Raw genomic sequence first — 21,860 nt, 5'->3', positions numbered from 1 at the left:
TTATTAAATAAAAGCATTGGATACATGCAGTTCAACACAAAATTTGGAAAAAAACACACTTACTTTTTAAGTTGCCATAGTACAATTAGAATTCAATATTTAGTCTTTGTATCTGGGATGATATTTTCAGCATCTGTTAAATGACTTTCCTCTAATGCACTCCTAAGGCCAGCCAGACAAGGAGTCAAGAGCACGCAAAAGTCTTGTAACACTGCTGTCTCTACAAACGATGTTAGCTGATCCTACTTAGCTGTTTTCCTGTCTCCAGCAGATGCAGCAGCTCTTCTTGATGGTTAAATGTGTCTTTGCTAAAACTCTTTAATTCCCACAAGGCTTAGTTAGTTTAGTCTGGGTTTTTGTTTTTTTTTTAAATGAAATTATGTTTGCTTTTCCACCTCTTTTTCTCTAGAGTACCCTATGACAGGCATTTTCAGTGTAACCAGTCTATCTTACTTAAAAGAAGCAGCCTTGTAGTTTCAGTTATTGCACTGCTTTCTTTTTAAGTCTGAGAAGCCACAGCTTTAGGGTAGGCAGAGTTCCCAGGAATTAGCTGATGGGAACCAGGGTGGATAAAAATCAGTGATTAAAAAAAAAATCAGATTTTTTTAAATTTAAATTGGATTTTTTGATAAAATGCTTTTTGAGGAAAAAAACCTATCTAAAGATAGTTTTAATTAAGATACATTATAGCTCAAAGATATCTCATCATGGAATAGGGATTATAAATTCTAATTCTATAGTATGAGACAATATATTCATGTAATGTTTAGGAAAAGTTTTATAAATGAGTTCCAATAGTTCATGGATTAGGAACCCAATCTTATGGGGATCCAGGGGCTTCTGGATAGATTATTTAGGTTAATCTTTCTATCTACCCAATGGGACTCAGGGCTCAGTCTAGAAGATACTATCAGAGATGCTTAGTTTTGCAGTTCTCAAACTGTGGATTTGTGTTTCCAGAGACAACATGCTTGTTAATAGCAAAAATGTTTTAAAATAAATAAATAATAGAGAGGTGAAAAATAACAGACCTCAACCATATTGTCTCTCTGCAAATTTGTGTATACAGAGTCAATCCCTTACCTCTCTCTAAAAGTGCAAAGTTTCAAAAAGTTCAATGAATAGAAGATTGTTGGGGGCGGGATAGATATGGACAAGGAGAATAAGTCTGGAGATAAATGTGAGAAGGGAGGGACAGGCAGTAGAAACAAAAGTGAAACTGTTTGAGCAGCATATTCCAGAAGTCTTGAGGTCTTTCTGAGTGTAGCCTTCATTGATTTGAGATCTACCATACCATTCTCTCACTAGAAGGGAAAATCTATAATGGCAGCAGGCCGTAAAAGAGACCCAGTTTGGGAATATTTTAATGAAGTTCGTCTACGTGTGGGTAAGACAAGCATGCGTGCAAAATGCAAACAGTGCAACAAAGAAATGTAAGGCCTGGTTGCCCGAATGTAACATCATCACGAGAAGTGTTCCTTCTCAGGAGGAAGCTGCGTTGATTATGATGAAAGGAACATGTCTGAACACGCAGGATCTTCAGGTTGGTAATAACCAACAAGAATGCACTTTTATGTAGAAATCCATTATTAAATCAAGTCTTCCTGACTAGTAATTTAAATCAAATCCACCCTGATGGGAACCCAGCAAGTATGCCTCCATGGCTTTACTGGTTTTTAATTCCCCACTTGGTAACAGATAGTCATAACTTCTTAATGCCATAAGAGGTCTGTTGTAGTCAAGGCACACAGGGAAAGGGGAAAATGTTGCCAGAAGAAAAATCTTTTGACTAGGAATTGATACAATTATTTTAATAACAGGTTTCAGAGTAGCAGCCGTGTTAGTCTGTATCCGCAAAAGGAACAGGAGTACTTGTGGCACCTTAGAGACTAACAAATTTATTAGAGCATAAGCTTTCGTGGGCTACAACCCATGCTCTAATTATTTTAATATCATTTTGCACTACATAAGGAAGACAACACAACATGGCTATTTCTGGCAAACAAAACTGGTTCACTTACATGAATACATTGCGAGTGAACACTCCTTTCAGGCTAGTATTGTGGTTTCTTTCTGACTCAATAGTTCTCAGCAGGCAGATGTTGACTTAGGTGCCTTGCTGGCTTCTATAAGTCCATCTAGCTCTGCTAGGGATGTTCAGCCAATTCAAGACTGTGACAAATCAAGATGAAAGTGCTTCCTCCCAGGTAATGTTTATCCCCAAGACCCTCTGTCTCCAGGTCTTCGATTCCTGTCTAGCTGCAGTCTTAAACTTTGCTTTCTGCCAATCTCTTACGGATGATATATTTTCATCCTCTTATCCAGAAAAGGAGCATTCCTCTCCCCATTGGTCGATGTCCTCACTTGGACATGGAAATGGCAGGCAAAGGCAATGCGACTGGTGATGACCTTGATGGGGAGCTTCCTTCCAAAGGGGTAGGAAAATTCATCACGAGTAAGAAATTTGCTGTACTTTTCAAGCTAGTGACTTGTACATTAAATCTGAAGGATGACTATGGCCAAACATAAAAAGAGCTATTTTTCTTTATGGGTCACCATTTCATACAGGATATCTTAACCTCTAATGGAATGCTCACAGTAATAAGCCTCAGTCACATTAAGTATATGGCAGTTTGATCCTCTTGTTTACAAGAAAAGTTCAAAGTAATTTTGGTAGCACAAGATAAGGTCTAGAATTTCCACACTGGTAAAATAACCTGTTTTCCAATAGATTGGGTAGCAGTCTCGCAGAGTCTGATTTACTGAAAAATGGAGATGGAGCTTAAGAGAAACTTCTAATTCTAATGTTTCCTAGTAGATGCCTACTTGTATTTCTTACACAGCTATTGCCTGTTTCGATAATAGAGTTAAGTTAGATTATGCCTGCCATAAAGATACAATTAACCTGGGTTTGTTTTTAGCAAAGCGATTCAGAAAGTAACTGTGAACATCTAATCCCAACAGAAAATTATTTTTAAAATGTATGAATTCAGTTGCAACCACATGGAAAAGTTGGCTGTATATTACCAACTACAGTCAAAATCAGGTTGGTTATTCAAATAAACAAAAAATTAGTGTTAAATTACTGAACTGTGGAATTTAATTGTGGGACTCTCCACAAAAACAGAAACAAACATGGATGAAACAGACTGATAAATAATCCTTTGAGTTCATTTTTTATCAAACAATGTCAAGCATCTTCAACATGTCAGTTGTAGTTAGCAGGCTAGTTAGAAAGTGAGTCTGATCTCTTAGTTAGGGCAAGATTACTGATTTTCTTCTCAGATTCTTCTTGTTTTTAAATAAATACTTTTCAGTGTTTAGATAGCAGTAGCACCTTATCTGTGATTTCATCAACCTTACTGGAAATATTGTTGTATTTAACTGAAATACTCTCTAACTCCTGAAGGGATATTTATGTTCCATATGCTGGTCTCTGTAAGTTAAAAGGATCACAAACAAAAAACAAACCTCTGCATACAACAGTTCACTGAGAATGAGAGGCAAATTGTAAGGGTAAACATGAATTCTATTTTCATTTTAAAATCAAGTTAATTATGTTGGAAGGCAACCACACTCTGACCCACACTAGTGGGAACTTAATAGCTTGCCATTTTAACAGTCACAGGTAAATTACAGACTGCGTTCTGGAACAGTGTCTTCTGTCCTTCCCCATGTGAAATCTGGCTATGCATCTGATAAGAGGGAACTTTGTTATACCAAAGAACGTGGCACCCTTTTTAATTCTGTGATCTGGACTAAATTCTACCATGAATTAAAGTAAAATTACCTTATCAAACTCATTTCAATAATATTGTGTTTCTTATTATTCCAACCATCTAAGGAAAATAACTTCCAATCATTCGGGTAGGCTCTGGAGTCAAGCTGTGGTATCTAGATTCAAACTGTGTAGACAGATTTCATTATCATTACTGGTCTGATAGCCACAATTCGAAAGTAAAACTAGCTCCAAAGGGAAAAGCATCCATGAGAGGAAAAAAGTTACCTTTTACTCCTTGCTGTCCAGGCATAGTCAGTGGTAAAGTATGCGTAGAGTGGATGACATGTGATCCAATGGTCTTGCTTGCCTGCTGTGGTTGATGGTAAAGTTTTGGAGTATTGGCATTCTTCGCTGGGATTTGACAGAGTTTACCAGTATAATTAGGAGGGCACTGGCATTTATCTCTAGAACTGCACTGGCCACCATTCATGCACGGAAGATGACAAATAACTGAAAGGCAAAAAACCAGAAAAATACAGAGATGTTGTTAATTTCTCTTCAGCTGCCATTATTTTTTTAGCATTATCTGAATATACATCATGGTGCTACTCATAGCAGTAGAGAAGGGAGAGATCTGGGCCTTCCTTCTTCTGACATTTGTGGAATGCTGTCCATTTGAGACAGGTTTTTACGTGCTTAGTGGCACGGCCAAGCACCCTGCTTATTACCTCTGTGTAGTTCACGTGTTTGGCTCGCTTCACATCAAGCACAGTGTGTGTATTTCTTCCCTACTTGATTATATTTCACCATATGACAAAAAGAATGCTATGTTTAGAAGCATCCCTTGTGTAAACCCCTGTGTGTGGGTACTACTTCCTGGAAAATCTAGCTCTTTCTGAAAACCCTGAGGCCTGTGTCCCCTTTGGAGAAAGGGATAAAACCCTGTCAGATCAGACAATGCTGGGGGTGAATTTCTCATTTCCCTCAGTGCTCTGGTTGTTCTTTGAAAATTTGTCTCCTATTCAGGGTAGCTTTATATATGTATTTTTTTCTGACATGAGCCAATATTTATAACTATCCATTAGGATAATTAAAATGCCAACTAGTTTTATTCCAATAATCTCAGAAACATAAGTTCCACGTTATAAAAATATTTTAGCACCTACATAAACACCTACCTATGGCTGATTATTTCTGTGCCAACTTGTACTTTCATGTCTATATAATTTATCAGAAATTATCAAACATAGAAAATACGAATATTAAGTGCAAAATTAAATCTCCAAGCCATAAAAGTGAATATTTAACAATAAATGGTCTTTTATATCTGAGGTTCATTCCATTCTAAAAATAGAGCAGAATGTTTTAGAATCTACTATAGTTTAGCTGTATTGTAAAAACTTTCAGAAACTAAATCAAGCAGAAAATACAAAATGATGTTGCTCACAATAAGCTAAAGCCATTTGTGTTATTCTTTTTACATAAGTATAAGATTCTTGGAGAGATAATATAGCATTCACTTGTAAGCCATAATTTTTCTTTTTACAACTTGATATTTTGTTAGACTTATACTGTTTGATTGTATTGAATTACAAGGTAATTTGGAAGCTACAGAAAGTGGCAAGTTGTATGTGTACATTGTCCCTACTAATCCAAGTGGTGTAATCTTTTGACAACCACTGCATATTGCTATCTTACAGCTACTATAAAAGGCCAGTATCGGAAAAAGAATGTGCATGTTGTGTGTTGTAACAAGACAAAGCAGGCGATTTTAGAAGTCTCAGGAGTTCCAACTGAGCTGCGTAATTCATTTGGAGTATAAAAAGCACTGGAAAAATAAGCAATTGGATTGGCTCTTAGCGGAAGTATAACCACATAATATTGACAGGGTTTGAAACTTGTTTGTCTAATCATTAGATAGGTATTACTATATCTACATACAAACATAAACGACCTAAAATGTTTTTCCATTCTAGTATACAAATATATTTTTAATAACTGTTGTCTGCTTATCTCGTTTTCATTTTATAGGAACTGATTATAAAAGGACTAAAACTGTAGCACTATAAATGAGCATAAAAAGATCTAGCAGCTTTCAGAATACTGATTGCTTTAACCCATGCCTTATGGTGTGTACCAGTGAACTGCTGTTGTGGTTTAGCTGGAAAAAACAGCTCTCTTTACAGAAAAAGTAGTCATTTCGAAGAAAGGAGAAATGTTTCTGATTTGAGCAGTGACTGAAACACACAAAACTGTCTCTAATTTGGAAAAAAAAAAAAAAAAAAAGGCTTTTCCTCTTAAAGGTTTTCGGCATTTCTTAAAAAAATCAGCTTCTCTGTGAGCAGCCAAAAATTAACACTTCTAGTGCAATAGCATGACATCAGAGGGACCCCAGGTTTCTGTATGTTCTGATCCCTTTGCAGGATTGGGGCCTAAAATAGAAACATGTTTGAGTTCTTGCATAAGTAATAACTGTTCTGAAAATATTTTGCAACAATGAAGCAGTGTGTGCAATGTTAATGTGATATTGGTTTTAGATCACAAGGGAGTACAGTGAAAAATTCCAAATACAATTCTCTGTAAGGCTGCATCAGCAGAGAGGCATTCTGGGAAACTAGAAAGTGAGAACTGGTATTCTCTCTGAGGAGCTCCTAAGCCATAAGAAACCTGTCATTCTTGTCAGTTCTGTCTCTTTACGTAATGAAATAATGGGGCAAATTCAGCTTTCAGTTAAACCAGAGTAAATCTATGATAACTCCTCTGAAGTCAATTGAGCTATTCTAGATTGAGATTAGTGTAACGGAGAGCCGATTCTGGACTCACACTCACATCTTAAATTGTTGGGTTCCTCCACTTACATAGGCTTTTAAAAGGCAAACTAAAGTACTAAGGTTACAAGCAGCATTGTCATATTGCAATAAATTCATCTAACAACTTCTATTTTCCTTTTCTTGGTATTCACAAAATGATATTTCCAAATCAGGCTAAAGAATGAACGGTGCAAGACAACATCAGTTAAAACAAAATGCAGGATACTCAGGACAATAATCAAGTATAATCAATAATCATAAAAATACCCTCTCAAAGGTAGGATACAGATACTTTTATTACCATATTTCAACTTTAAAGTAATGTGGATTAATATATTCAGCATAATTGTGTTGCTGGGGTTCATAATAAAGTTTGTGGATAATACAAAGCTGGGAGGTATTGCCAATTTAGAGAAGGACCGGGATATCATACAGGAGGATCTGGATGAACTTGTAAACTGGAGTAATAGTAATAGGATGAAATTTAATAGAGAGAAGTGTAAGGTTATGCATTTAGGGATTAATAACAAGAATTTTAGTTATAAGCTCGGGACGCATCAATTAGAAGTAACGGAGGAGGAGAAGGACCTTGGAGTATTGGTTGATCATAGGATGATTATGGGCCGCCAATGTGATATGGCTGTGAAAAAAGCTAATGCGGTCTTGGGATGCATCAGGAGAGGTATTTCCAGTAGGGATAAGGAGGTTTTTAGTATCGTTATACAAGGCACTGGTGAGACCTCACCTGGAATACTGTGTGCAGTTCTGGTCTCCCATGTTTAAGAAGGATGAATTCAAACTGGAACAGGTACAGAGAAGGGCTACTAGGATGATCCGAGGAATGGAAAACTTGTCTTATGAAAGGAGACTCAAGGAGCTTGGTTTGTTTAGCCTAACTAAAAGAAGGTTGAGGGGAGATATGATTGCTCTCTATAAATATATCAGAGGGATAAATACCGGAGAGGGAGAGGAATTAGTTAAGCTCAGTACCAATGTGGACACAAGAACAAATGGATATAAACTGGCCACCAGGAAGTTTAGACTTGAAATTAAACGAAGGTTTCTAACCATCAGAGGAGTGAAGTTTTGGAATAGCCTTCCAAGGGAAGCAGTGGGGGCAAAAGATCTGTCTGGCTTTAAGATTAAACTCGATAAGTTTATGGAGGAGATGGTATGATGGGATAACATGGTTTTGGTAATTAAATATGCAAGGTAAATAGGCTTAATGGCCTGTGATGGGATGTTAGATGGGGTGGGATCTGAGTTACCCAGGAAAGAATTTTCTGTAGTATCTGGCAGGTGAATCTTGCCCGCATGTTCAGGGTTTAGCTGATCGCCATATTTGGGGTCCGGAAGGAATTTTCCTCCAGGGCAGATTCGAAGAGGCCCTGGAGGTTTTTCGCCTTCCTCTGTAGCATGGGGCACAGGTCACTTGCTGGAGGATTCTCTGCTCCTTGAAATCTTTAAACCACGATTTGAGGACTTCAATAGCTCAGACATAGGTGAGAGGTTTTTCGCAGGAGTGGGTAGGTGAAATTCTGTGGCCTGCGTTGTGCAGGAGGTCAGACTAGATGATCATAATGGTCCCTTCTGACCTTAGTATCTATGAATCTATAATTAACCCAAACTCCACTTACATAATTGATGGCAGTGAGACCTGGTTGCTCAGTAGTTTTGAAAATCACACCAACTATTTAGGTGGCTAAATAGAGGCTTCAGAGCCTAAGTTTGGGCACCTGTTTTTAGAAATTTTGTCCCGAACCTGAAAGTGTCTAGACCATCCCAACTCTGGAATTTCTATAAAACCACAAACGTCCCATTCAGAATTCTGAGTCTCTCTCATGGGAAATCAAATCCAACTCATGTACAAACCTAAGGCCTGGTCTGGAGAGGTGCTGAGAACCCATAGCTGCCATTGACTTCACTGGGAGGTATGAAGATTTATTTCCCAGAATCAGGTAGGAGATCCATTATATAAAAGTGATCCAGGGAAACTGGCATAAAGCCTCTTAGAATATTTTTCTTCTCTGTGCTCTCCTTGATGGGAATGAGTGCAGGAAGGTAAGCAACCTGAGAGTTTTTAATTTGTTTCTCTTCTCTCTAGAAGGTGGTCAGTTGAGAAAATAACGGGTGAGCAGAAAGGTCGTTTTTTCCATCAGAGGGCTGTGCTAGAATTGCTGGCTTGCAAACTTCCAACCTACTGGATAGATTTGGATACATACTCAGAAAATTTATTTGCGAAGATTTGTTTGAATATTTAAAACAAGTTAGACTGTATTCTTACTCCTTTCATGTTCTTTTTCTGTGAATATTATAGCAAGCAAGCTTGCTGGCAAGAATGTTGCTGAAACAGCAAATAAGGGCTTGTCTACATAGCTAGTAAGCGCGTAACACGTCGAGGTACAAATGTACTGCGGATTAGCATGCCACACATTAACTGGCCACGTGGGCCCTGGCACCATGAACTAAAAGTTCTTAAGTGCACAGTAGCAGGGTCCACCTGATCAGTTAGCGCAGGGCAGGCTAGTGCACTGTATATTCACACCCCAGCTTGCCATACCCTAACTAGCTATGTACGCAAGCCCTAGGAGGCAAATATTGCAGAATGTTTACTATTTATTTCTTGATTTGTTTTATTTACCCAGATTTACGGCACTATCAATAATGCTTAGAAATTTAAAAATTATGATGGAACCAGATTCTGAGCAGGTGAATATCACTGTAGCTGTATTAACTTTAGTGCAGCTGTGTTGATTTACATCTGCTGAGGACCTGGTTCAGTTTGTGAAAACTGAATTCTTAATCATTAGCATTTGCATCTACAATAAAATTGTAATGGTTATGCTCCTCATAGAAAAACACCGAACAACTTGTGGGTACTATAAAAACAGCTTAAATTTCAAATGGTAAATACAGAATTCTCAAAGAAATACTCATTATGAGCAATCCAAAATTTTGCAAGCAATCTGTAGAGTGAAATATGTTAAAGTAAAACACTGGTTGTATAATTTCACTTGGTTAATTAATTGTTAACATACTTCACTTGGTTAATTAATTGTTTTTTGTGAATAGGGTGCTCAGTGCTGCTGTAATTTCTGCAGAGTTGGAATTACAGGATTATCATGTGGATAAAGAGGACTCAAAAGGACAGGAGGTACTTTGAGGGAGCAGAAAGGAAACGGCTACTCTGGCCTCTTCTTTTTCAACCATCTGGGAAATACAGGTTAATAAAGAGCAAAGCGCCCTGGGGAAGAGACCTCTGCAAATATAAACTGATTTTGAAGCCAGTATTTGTTTGAACAGCTCACGTTCTGGTCAAACACTTTTTTAGTTTTATTTTGCCATTAAGCTTAAGGAACTTAAACAGAACATTGAGTTTTTTGCATAATCACTGATGAGCAACATCCAGACAAAGGACCTCTTGAAACTATAACCTGTTTATCCCTGGGCTCATTGTTATAACTGTATTTGAAGGAAAGGAAAATCTTCACTGTAATAATGGAATCACCTAGCTATTTATAGTCTAGTAATAACAATGTGGAGAAATAGGGGTATAAAATAACAGAGAAGAAATTTCAGTCTGGTGACAGATAACCCACAAGCAAGGGGGAAAAGAAGAGAGAAAGAGACTAATTTGCAAAATAAACTACCTGTTTCAAAATACACTTACCAAGTTAGGTGCCAAAACTGTCCAACATCTATTAATGATCCATCACTATGGGATGGAGCAAATCAAGATTTGTGCTTGATTCATAAATGAATCTATCACTTTAAAAGGTACCAGGTTTAATTTAAAACTGGTTTGGGAATAGGCAAACATTACAAATACTCTCCTGGTCCTCTAGTGGTAATTGGCTTTGATTTCTGTGAGTGCTACTAAATGCTCTGGCTGGGCAATCACAGTTCAAAATCAGCCAGTCATAGAAGATTTGGTGAGACCCTTCCAACTTGTGTCTCATTGAGCCAGGACAAGTGGCAGAAAGAGAAACCTGGCCTGGGAGATCTTTAGTATTTGCAAGACAAATCCCGGTAAAGTTGCTGTGGGCATAATTTGCAAAGCAGAGGGGCTGGAATCATGAGCACAGAGGGTATGAAACAATTGAGACCTAGTTTGTCACTTCAATTACATCATCTAATTTGTTTTCATGACTCTAAACTCCTCTAAATAGTTCCAAGTAAACTTAATACTGCAGTCAACTTCGAAATCTTTAATCCAATCAAAATAATGTGCAACAAACCAAATTATTGGGACCTAATTCCTCCTAATCCTCAGAAAATAGCCCATACTTATCTAATCAAGCCCTAAGCATGGATGGAAACTCCTTGCCTGTAACAAAGAATTCACTGAAGATGGCTGTCAAAAAGTTTCCCATCCCCTTGGGTCCCTTTCCAAATAAACATATAAGGTAATACCCTGCATTTCCCCATTAATCTTTGCCTTTTCTTTTTACACGTTAACAACCACTCAAATTTAGTCACCTATAAAAGTACTTAATCCCAAGTCCTTTGCATAAAATGAGAGGGCCGGCTCTCTCAAGAAAACTGCAATACTTTTAATTAAAAATAGTATTTCCATTGGATGTATCAGAAACTAGCAGATTTTTTTCTGAGGGTTCCAAATTGTCCAGCACTAATATATATGCAGAGATGGAGGCTTGTAATTCTTTCTCCTGTGTTAGGAAAATTTGTTAAGCACTTAAAAAGCACAGGGAGTAGTACAGAAATACAATGAATGCAATTTGTCATAGACTGGAAGAGAAGCTTGTTGTAACAGGAGTGACAAATCAGTGTACACTAAGTTCCCCTAACTCAAATTCTTTACATACCATACATTTTTAGACAAAAGACCAAAGTCAGAGGTGATGTGTATGGTGGTTCAGTGTTCCTTTATATTCAAAACTTATTCCCATTTTCTGATTACAAGGTAGTCTAACTAGGTGTAATTTATACTTTCTGGCTCCTTGGTGTTTAAATTAAAGTAGGTGGTGTTATACATCAAATTTCACATTCCTGTACTCCCCTGTTTATTGTTTTTCTTGCTACACTCCTCTCTTCTGACCCCTCAAAAGGCCGAATTACACCATATTCGATTTCTTTATACTTAGACTCATGGCTCAAATTCAGAAGTGATGGGTAAGGAGGTAGAGGTTGTTACAGGCTGAGTGGGAATGAATCTAGGTTAGTCTAATAGAGTCTAAGTATGGAGACGGGAGAACAGAAAGAATAGTAAATTGCACCAATTTAATGGTACTTTAATCTCTAGACTCACCCATGTATTCATCCCCAAATTGATACAAATGGTAAGTCTACGCAGCAATCAGAGGTGTGATTGCAGCATGTGAAGATATACACAATTTAGCTTTGATCTAGCTAGATCAAACAACAATAGCAGTGAAGTCATGGCAGCAGGGACTTCAGCATAGTCTGTACAAGCTTGCCTGGAATCCTAGGCATGTATTCAAGAGTGGCTAACCTGTGCTGAAGTCTGTGCTGCTGTGGCTTCTCTGCTATTGTTACTTGAGCTGCTTCGGGTACGTTTACACGTGCTGCAACTGTGTTTCTGATTACTGTGAAAACATACCCATAGACAAAACTCTTTTTCTGAGAGACGTTTTAATGCAGTACCTAGATGGTTATTTTTTAAAGGTGAATATATAACAAATATTATTCTTGGAAGTAAACATTTTTTCCAAATGTAAGCCCAATGGCCAGAAGCACCAAAGGAGGAAAAAAACTGTATCGCATCTATTGGTGAAAAGGGAAAAGTGCTGCAATAGACAGCTTTGTTTGCATAGGCTATCTACCTACAGTTCAGACTACTGCTACTCGCTGATCCAAACAGTGAGTGGGGTTTGGTGGATGAGGGAAGTGGTGCAGTCAATGGACTATTTGTTGTGGGACATTCTCACTGGCAGGTGGGAAAGGAATTAGATGGACTACTGCCAAAGTTACTGGAAAGGAGCATTTTACTCTTTATTCACTTATATATTCGGTTTCTGTGTTTTCTCAAGTTAATGACTATGTTCCCTTTCCACTAATAAAGATTTCCTTATTTGTCTCCTCTCAGAGTGCTTGCAAGTGGGGAAGTTCTGTCTGTACCCCAAGAGGGTGCATTTAGTTTTCCCTGGTTTCTGGGTTGGCGGCTCAAACCAGTTACATTATTGCTGAAGAGGGACCCTACATTTACTGAACCCAGCCCGTTTTGCTTCCACTAACCACCTGACAGAAGGATCACACAAATTATAACAAGAAGCTGTTCAAGGGAGAATATAAACATTGAACACCATGATTTGCTATTAGAGATATCCTTAAAACTAGGATGATGTGTTAATGAAGGTACTTTAGATGTTTCCAGTAGGGACAAAGTCTACCGCAACATTTTCTTGGGCCACAGACTAAACTCAGACAAGAAATCTACTTTAAATCTGCTGATATGATAAGGACAAGAGGATAGATATTGGGCCAGATTCTCAGCTAGCGTAAATCAGCACATCTTCACTGGAGCTTTGCCAATTTATATCAGGGGATGATTCGTTTCATCATATTTAAACAATGTTTATTACCAGTTTGACAAAGTAACAATCCCAGTCCCAAATGGGTAAACATTGATGTCACAGTATTGTGTTTTATCCAGATAAGGAAAACAAATTATTGCCAAATACAAGCAGCTTTGTGGTACCAGTCCTGTCATGATTATGCATGCTTTAAGAGAGAAAACAGCAGAGCAAAAAGCAAGAGAATTAACCACAAAGAGTAGTGCTGAAACAAGTTTATCATTTTTTTACAGTATAAAGACCTTTTTTGGGCATTTGAAAGTTATTATTTTAAACAGATAAAATAATTATTTTCTAAATTTTGCCTGGAAATAGGAAAAAAGAAAGATGGTTACATCAATCAGGAGTGGTATCACTTATTAGTTCCCCCCAACACACACTCAAACCCCTCTAAAGGTGAAGATAAATGTGTAGACATTATACTTCAAGACTGTTAGTGTTAAAAAAGCAACAAAATGTTAGATATGCATGACATGCAGCGCTAAGGCTAAATTTCCCAAACAAGGTACTGACTCATATTTAAACAACCAGCATAACCTTAACTCTGCCTTATTACAATTGCAACCATGTATATTTTCAGAAAGCGTTTCACTATTTTCTTTTCTACAGCTGGGCTCAAGGACGCTGTTGGGGAGAATTTAGGAGGGCTACCTCTTTCCCTTTCCCAGCACCTCTAAAGACCTGAAACTTCAGCGCTGAGGGAAGGCGGAAATATGCCACAGATGCAGAACTCCCCCTTATACAAGCGTGTTTCTGTTAATGACTGAGAGGTGAACATGGAGCTCAAAGAGTGGAACCTGCGATTTTGCCCCAAAGAACACCTTGAACTTTACAATTTGACAGGGATTTTGGGCTTCAGTGAAAGGATTGTTTTAGGGAGATTGTAGATTGCCATAGAAATTGCTTCTCTCCTTATGTCATATTGTGGTGGTTAAGGCGAGATAAGGCACATGAACTAATAGCTCCCAGATTTATATGTGAGCAGGGTAGAGAAAGCAAGTTACCAGAGAAGGGTCTGAGGCTTTGGCATTCTAACCCACTAATGGTACAGCAGAGTCTCTGTTTGCTGACTTTCAGAACACACTAAGAATTATTTTCCCAGGCTCTCTCTAACAAGTGTGCTGAATGGTGTTGGGCGGATTGAGGGGAAACTTTTGGGCCACTAAATTGGAAAAGATAATTAAGGTAGTCAGAAAGTCAACCAGAAATTTTGTATGTATTTTAAAATTAATTTGAACATGCACCTCAAGCTTTGAGAGCTACATTTTAAAAATCTAAATCAATGACATTTGGTTGAATTTTCATAGATTAATAGAGTTTAAGGCCAGAAGAAACCATTATGTCATCTAGTCTGACCTTCTGTATATCACAGGCCATTAAATTTCACCCAGATACCCCTACAGCAAGCCCAGTAACTTGTACCTGACTAAAGTATATCTTCCAGAAAAGTATCCAATCTTGATTTGAAGACATCAAGTGATGGAGAATCCATCACTTCCTTTGGTAGTCTGTTCCATGAGTATTCACCCTCATTGTTAAAAATGTTTGCCTTATTTCTAATTTGAATTTGGCTTATCTTCCAGTAGTCATTGGTTCTTGTCATGCTTCTCTCCACTAAATTAAAGAGCCCTTTAGTACCTGGGATTTCCCCCCTGTGAAAGTACTTAGACACTGTAATCAAATCACCTCTCAATCTTCTTTTTGATAAGATAAACAGATTGAGTTCTTTAAGGCTGTCACTATGAGGCATCTTCTCCAGCTCACAAATAAATGTTTTGGCTCTTTTCTTCTCCCTTTCCAATTTTTCAACATCTTTTTTAAAATGTGGACACCAGAACTGTATGTCATATTCCAGTATTGGTCTCCCCGATGCCATAGATGGAGGTAAAATCTCCTCCCTACTTTTACTCACCACATCCCGATTTATACATCCAAGTATTACCTTAGCCTTTTTTGCCACTGCATCACACTGGGAGCTACTGTTGAGTTGCTTGTCCACTATGACCGCTAAATCCTTTTCAGTCACTGCTTCCCAGGATACAGTCCCTCATTCTGTAGATATGCCCTGAGTTCCTTGTTTCTAGAGATGTAACTTTGTGTTTGGCTGTATTCAATGCATTTTGTTTGAATGGGCTCAGCTTTTCCAGCATAGGTGCTGTAACTAGGGGTGCGGGGTGTGTGTGTGTGTTGCAGGACCCCATGGCTTGAAGTGGCTTCCATCGTATACAGGGTTTACAGTTTGGTTCAGTGACTCTCAGCACCGCCATTATACAAATTGTTCCAGCATCCCTGTTTTCCAGTGACCCAGATCATCCTGTATGACTGACATGTCCTCATCATTATTTACCATTCCACCAATCTTTGTGTCATCTGAAAATTTTTTCAGCACTGATTTTATACTTAACTCCAGATCATTGACGTAAATGTTGAATAGTATCAGGGCTAGTAATAATCCATGCAGAACCCCACTTGGAACATGGGAATGATGAAGTACCTTCCAGTCCATTAGTCCCTAGTTGATGATGAGTCCCCACTGACAACTACTTTTTGTGATCCGTCAGTTAGCCAGTTCTTAACCCATTTAACATGTGTTCCACTGATAACTTTTGAATCAGAATGTTGTGTGGTACTAAGAAAAAAACTTTACAAAAATTTAAGTATATTACATCTATGCAATTACCTTTGTCAACCAAACTTGTAATTTCATCAAAGAATGAAATCAGGTTTGTTTGAAAAGACCTATTTTCCCTAAAACTATGTTGACTGCTATTAATTTTATTCCTATTTATTAGCTCTCTATCAGTTGAATCTCGTATCAGCTTGTTCATTATTTATCCTGGGGCTCATTTCAGGCTAACTAGCCTATAGTTATCCAGGTCATTCCACTTGCCCTTTCTGAATATTGGCATAATATTACCTCTCTTCCAGTCTTTTGGAATTTCCCTGGTATTCTAACATTTATTAAAAATTAACCTCAGCAGACCAGAGGTCTCCACAGCCAACTCTTTTAGGAGCTTGCATGGAGATTATCCGAGTCTACACTAATAAAATGTTTATCCCTAGCAGATATTGTTTAACTTACTCCTTAGTTACTAATGGACTGGAAAGTATGTCATCGTCCTCCTGCAATACACATACATCATCCTGCTTCATTCAAATACAAAAGAGAAATAATAGTTGACTACTTCTGCTTTTTCTGCTTTCTTAACTATTTACCACCTCCATCTCGTAATAGGTCTACACCATTGCCAGGACTTTTTTTTGTTCCTAATACGCTTAAAAAACTCCTTCTTGTTGTCTTTAGCCCAGCCAGATGTAGATTTTTTCCTAATGTGTTTAGCTTCCCTTTCCAATATTCTGTATGCTATAACTTCCAATTTATATTGAATTCTATCTATTTCCCTTTTTTCCATTTATATATTATATACATTACTTTGTTATTTCTAATTGCTGCCTTCACCTCACCACTGAATCAGGATGAGTTTTGAGCCGAAGTTGTCCTCTTTCCTGATTGTGTTATCATGGCTTTTTGGCCATCTAATAAACTCTTCTCAAAGAATTCTGAATTTTCATTTACACTTTTCAATCTAATTTTTTCTCCCAAACAATTTCACTCATTACTTTCCTGAGCTGAGGAAACTTTAATAAAGAACTATCATGTGAGGTGATTTAGGAAAAGAATGGAGTGGCTTTGAGGGTAGGATTTCAAAAAGCACTGTATGCTGGCCTAGCTCTATTCACACTGAATCTGTTAGGGGCCTGGATTTGTAAATAATTTCATGTGGGAATTACACTGGGACTATCTGGATGACTGGGATTTAATTCTCAAAAAATGCCTGTAATGAATCCTGAGGCTTTGCAAGTAGCTTTAGTGGAATTCTTCTCAAACAAACAAGACTTCTCTTTCTGTCACCTTTTTCTTCCTTCACAAATACAAAGTGACACATGACACACAAACACTGTGGCACTCAAGAGGGATTTGAATAAGTGCTGAGGCACCTACGAAAATTCAGTATTTGTGTCTATTTGCTGATCAATTAATTTAAATACTTTTAAAAGAGGTGGATTAATATATTAATGGAACAAGATCTGAAGATATTTCCCTATTATAATGATCATTATTTTGTAAATAATAATTACATTATTCTGTAAAATTAAATGACTTTAAAACATGCTCCCTAAATATAAAAATATCTCCCTATTTGCTTTTTCAGAGGCAGAGATATAGTTTCCCTGCACTATAGTTTCCGGGCACTATAAATTTTTGAGAATATCCTTTCAAAAAGTAAAGAGGTATTTTCATTCTAGATCAAATCTTGAAAAAATACATTTAACCAAACAAAAACAAAGAGCAACTTATCCAATCTCCTGAAATGTCCAATGTTCCCCTTTTTATTATTGATAAAATTTCCATTTGAAAAAGAACATTCTTCTTCATTACTCCTTTCCAAGTTTCTCTATCAGCCATATTCAACATTCAAAGTAGAACACAGCATTTATTACATTAAAATCAGATGAAACAATGACTATGATGTGACTTAATGTAGTATTATATCTGCACTGCACGGCCGTGAGACAGCCTCTGTTCAAATAATCTGTAGAAGCAATAACAACAACAACAAAAACCAAAATAAAATAAAAAAACAACCAAAATATATCTTCAAGCATGTTATATCCCAGTTTCCCTCCTGCCCCCTCCAATATAAAATTCTCCATTTAAAACACATTTAAAACTCCATTTAACCTCAGTAGAGAGCCATGGGACTAGGATCAACTTCTGGGATGATCATTATCTCCATGAATAATTAAGCTCTCTCTCAGCTGGTGAAAAGTAGACCAGTGATCAAAGTCATCTGTAAACAATGTACATATGTGTAACAAATTAGGTTTAGACTAGAAAATAGGGGCAATCTACTTTTGAATAATCAGACGAGATCTGTGTCTTAATCATAGGCAGGAAGCTGATAGGGTTTGGGCCATATGAAAAACCAAAATAAACTAGCACACATTGGCTCAAGTCCTTTTATCCTTACTCATGTAAGAAGTTTAACTAAATTTATTGGGGCTATTCAGATGAGTAAGGCATATAGTGTTTGGCTCAGTGACAGAATTTTACAAGAGAGGGCCCCAAATTTGCAATCTGATCCATAAGGAAGGATTGTATTGCCTTCGTCGAGTCCCGCTGGAAGTCAATGGAATTCTGCTAGAGTGCAGGCTACCCAGAAGGATAAGACTGCAGGACTGGAACCTACTTCTCATGATCTTTTATATCAGGTATAAGAAGAGTCACTAGTGCACATACAAGAGAAAAAGTGAAGATACCAGAGATTCAATCCTGATTTTTTCCAAGTACCAGTTCCTTGTTGCCACCGGCATGACTCCGTTCCCATTGGGATGACTTTGAATGCACCATGTATGTGAGGTCATGCTAGGTGGAGGATGCAATTTTGTTTCTGTATAAGTGCCAAAGACATACAGAGCCACTGGGCCCAGACAGAGAAGCGCTTCCACTTGACAAGATAACAGTTTCTTTTAGAGCCCTTTCTACTATTAGTAAGGACAGCTTGCACATTATGGGAGCAGGAACATTCTCGATCCAACACCCATCCAAATACCAAGCTGTGTGGTGAAAAGTTTCTGGGTTGGGATATCTGGTCTTGCCATTCTCTTGAGTCAAAAGATCTGAAAGGAAAGAAATGCTGATTGGCAGTTGAGCCGACTTGTGCATGGGGAACTGGAAACCAGAACTGCCTGGGCCATCTAGGCGTGATCAGAATGATTCATGTTCTGTTGTGTCAAATCTTCCACAGTACTTAAGTAAGCAGTGGGATAAGAGTAAAGGCATAGTTTAGGCGGTCTGTCCAAGGAAGGAGGAGAGCATCACCTGGAGAATTGATCCTGAACTCCTCTGGAGCAGTGTATGTTGCATTTCCTGTTTGTTTGAGTGATGAAAAGATTCCAGGTAGGGGTTCACGACTGAACTGTGGAATTCCCACTCATGGTTGGTGACACTGTACCTGCTGAGGGTGTCTGCCAGTAAATTATGGGTTCCTAGGAGGTACACTGATGATAGGGTGATCTGGTTCTTGATACACTAGTTCCGCAGATTGACCCCTTCCTCCTACACAGGATTGGATCTAGCTCCTTCCTATTTATGTAGAATATGCTTGCCATATTGTCTGACATTACGAGAATGTGGTAAGATTGGATTAATGGTAAGAATGCTCTGCATGCTTCTCAGACTGCTCAGAGTTCCAGGAGGTTTATGTGCATCATGGTTTCCCAAGGTGTCGAAGTGGCATGTGCTGTGTGACCATCCATGTGAGCGTCCTATCCTAACAAAAAAGCATCTGTGATTACTGTCCTATTGGGAGGAGGACACAGGAAAGGAGTGCCCAAACACACTTATGCTGGATCCTCACACAAGGTCAGAGAGGTCCTTATGTTGATGGAGATTGTCACTACAATGTTCAGTCTGTGTTTGCTTGGTACATAATACTGTTTGAAAGCAAGCCAGTAGGCAGCGGAGGTGGTGTCTGACAGACGGCTTTAGGTAAGTACATGACACCACATGACTCAAGAGTGCAAGGCCCGCCTAGCCCTATGTCAGAAGGTTGTGTATCTACCAGTCTGCCCATGGTTTGGAATCTCTCCATAGGGAGATCAGTCTTTGCCTTGACTGAGTCTAAGGTCACGCCTATGAATCTATCGTCTGGGTCAGAATCAGGATGGACCTCTCTATTTTCAAAGAGACTCCTCAGGATATTAGGAGACGGGGCAGTGATACTATGATTTCTGGATGCATCTTGCCTGTGAGAAGCCAGTTATCCAGATGCAGGAAGATAGTGGAACCATCCTGTCTGAGATGTGCTGCTACTAGAAACAACACTTTCGTGACGACTCTGGATGCATTTGCAAGGCTGAATAGGAATACCCTGTATTGACAGAAGTTGTGGCCCACCATAAATCTGAGAAGGGGCGAACTGTGATGTGAAAGTATGCATCTTTCATATAAAGAGTTATCTATCACATGTGTTTTTCTAGGGTTGGTACAATTGATGCCAACGTGAATTTTACGCACAATTTTATCTTGCAAATAAAGATACTGAGTCGTTGCACGTCAAGGATGGGCCTGAACTCTCCTGTCTTTTGGGGACTAGAAAAATATTTGGAGTAAAACCCTCTTCCTTGTTACTGAAGGGGTAACTGCTCGATTGGTCCCTATTGTAGGAGGGGTTCTACTTTCTGAAGGAAGATCTCCTCATGAGAGTGATCCCTGAAGAGCGACACAGAGAACATGGTGGTGTACCCAGAGTTGATAATATCCAACACCCAAAAAGAAAAGGAGTACTTGTGGCACCTTAGAGACTAACAAATTTATTTGAGCATAAGCTGTAGCTCACGAAAGCTTATGCTCAAATAAATTTGTTAGTCTCTAAGGTGCCACAAGTACTCCTTTTTTTTTTGTGGATACAGACTAACACAGCTGCTACTCTGAAACCTGTCACCCAACACCCATTTGTCCTTCGTTATTGTCCTCCAATTGTGGGAAAATCATGCTAGGCATCCACCAAAGCACATCTGGGAGTCAAGTGGAGATGACACCAGAAATGGTTTGAAGCTCTCGAGCATCCCATCAAAAGTATCTTTTGGTTGGAGGGTGAGGTTGTGTAGCTGCAGTAGAGCTGGATGGGGCATTGTATCTGAACTTTTGTACCTGCTTCCTTTTGCAAGGTGGCTTGTAAGAGCATTGGTGGTAGAAGGGCAGATGTAAAGGCCTCGGCTTGTAAGACTTTTTATGGTACTTCTTCTTTGGGGCTGTCATATATATGCCCATGAAGGGGAGGTTTACCCTGGAGTCCTTTAACAAATGTAAAGACTCATATGTCTTCTGGAGGAAAAGACCAATTTAATCAAAGGGCAAGTCCTGTATGGTATTCTGTACCTCTCTGGGGAGCCCCAAAAGATGTAGCCGAGATTCTCCGTGTATCGCCACAGCTGTCGCCATTGATCTTGAAGCAGTATCAGATCAAACGGAGCAGAGACAGGGGGCCATCCAGGAGTTAGTTGTGGATTCTTAATCTGGACCACTTGGCTCCAGCACAAATTAGAGTTGCAAGGAACAGCTCTAACTTAAGGCCCTCAATGTCTTCACATCAGTGGAGGACAGAAGGTAGTTCCCTCCCTCCCACTTGCTCACTCCCTCTCTTTAGCCTGAGGGTGAGATAGGGCTGGTGTGGGAGGTGGCTACGGCAGTAGAGAGATCCCCTAAACACAGAGAATTCTCAGTTGTCCATCTCCAGCCACTTGCCCATAGAGTCAAATTTGGAAAGGGCAAATTAATTTTCTGCAGACACAGTTTTCACCTGCAAAAATTGATCCTGGTTTGTTTTTTGGTTTTTTTTTTTTTTTTGCACTTGTGATTGCAACAAAACTCTCAACAACTGGAGGGCTAAGTACATGATTTGTGCCCACAAAAATGGAGGATATAACAGGCCTCTTCAAAAATGTGGCATACACTGTAGTCCATAAAATGTAGTCCATCAAATGTTTAATAATCCAGGTTCTTGGGATATCAGTAGAGAATCCTTAATTTTAACTAGCCAGAGGTTGCCATTATTGAGCCTCAGAAGTCAATGAAAATAGCCTTTTCTGAAGCAGTACAAAAACTATCCTACAGGTTGTTTGACTATGAACTATGTAAGTTCATAAGAAAATGTGCAGGTTTTAAATGATTAGCATACAATACATAACATGCTTTCAATTTTTAGGGCT

At 38.5% G+C, this 21,860-nt stretch overlaps 1 protein-coding gene across 6 annotated transcripts in view; it reads right to left on the bottom strand.

Annotated features, from left to right (window-relative positions):
• The window catches only part of LTBP1 (latent transforming growth factor beta binding protein 1), a 375,509-nt gene that overhangs the window by 197,630 nt on the left and 156,019 nt on the right, over window positions 1-21,860 (bottom strand). For all 6 annotated transcript variants that reach the window (XM_073338422.2, XM_073338423.2, XM_073338424.2 and 3 more), the window contains exon 6: window positions 4,007-4,231. In XM_073338422.2, the coding sequence (XP_073194523.2) occupies window positions 4,007-4,231 (225 nt within the window). The remainder of the gene's footprint in view (window positions 1-4,006; window positions 4,232-21,860) is intronic.

This window comes from Lepidochelys kempii, chromosome 3, assembly GCF_965140285.1.
Source record: "Lepidochelys kempii isolate rLepKem1 chromosome 3, rLepKem1.hap1, whole genome shotgun sequence".
NCBI classification, from domain to species: Eukaryota; Metazoa; Chordata; order Testudines; family Cheloniidae; genus Lepidochelys; species Lepidochelys kempii.
The sequence above is the reverse complement of the archived record's forward strand: the minus strand, read 5'-3'. Positions and strand labels throughout refer to the sequence as shown.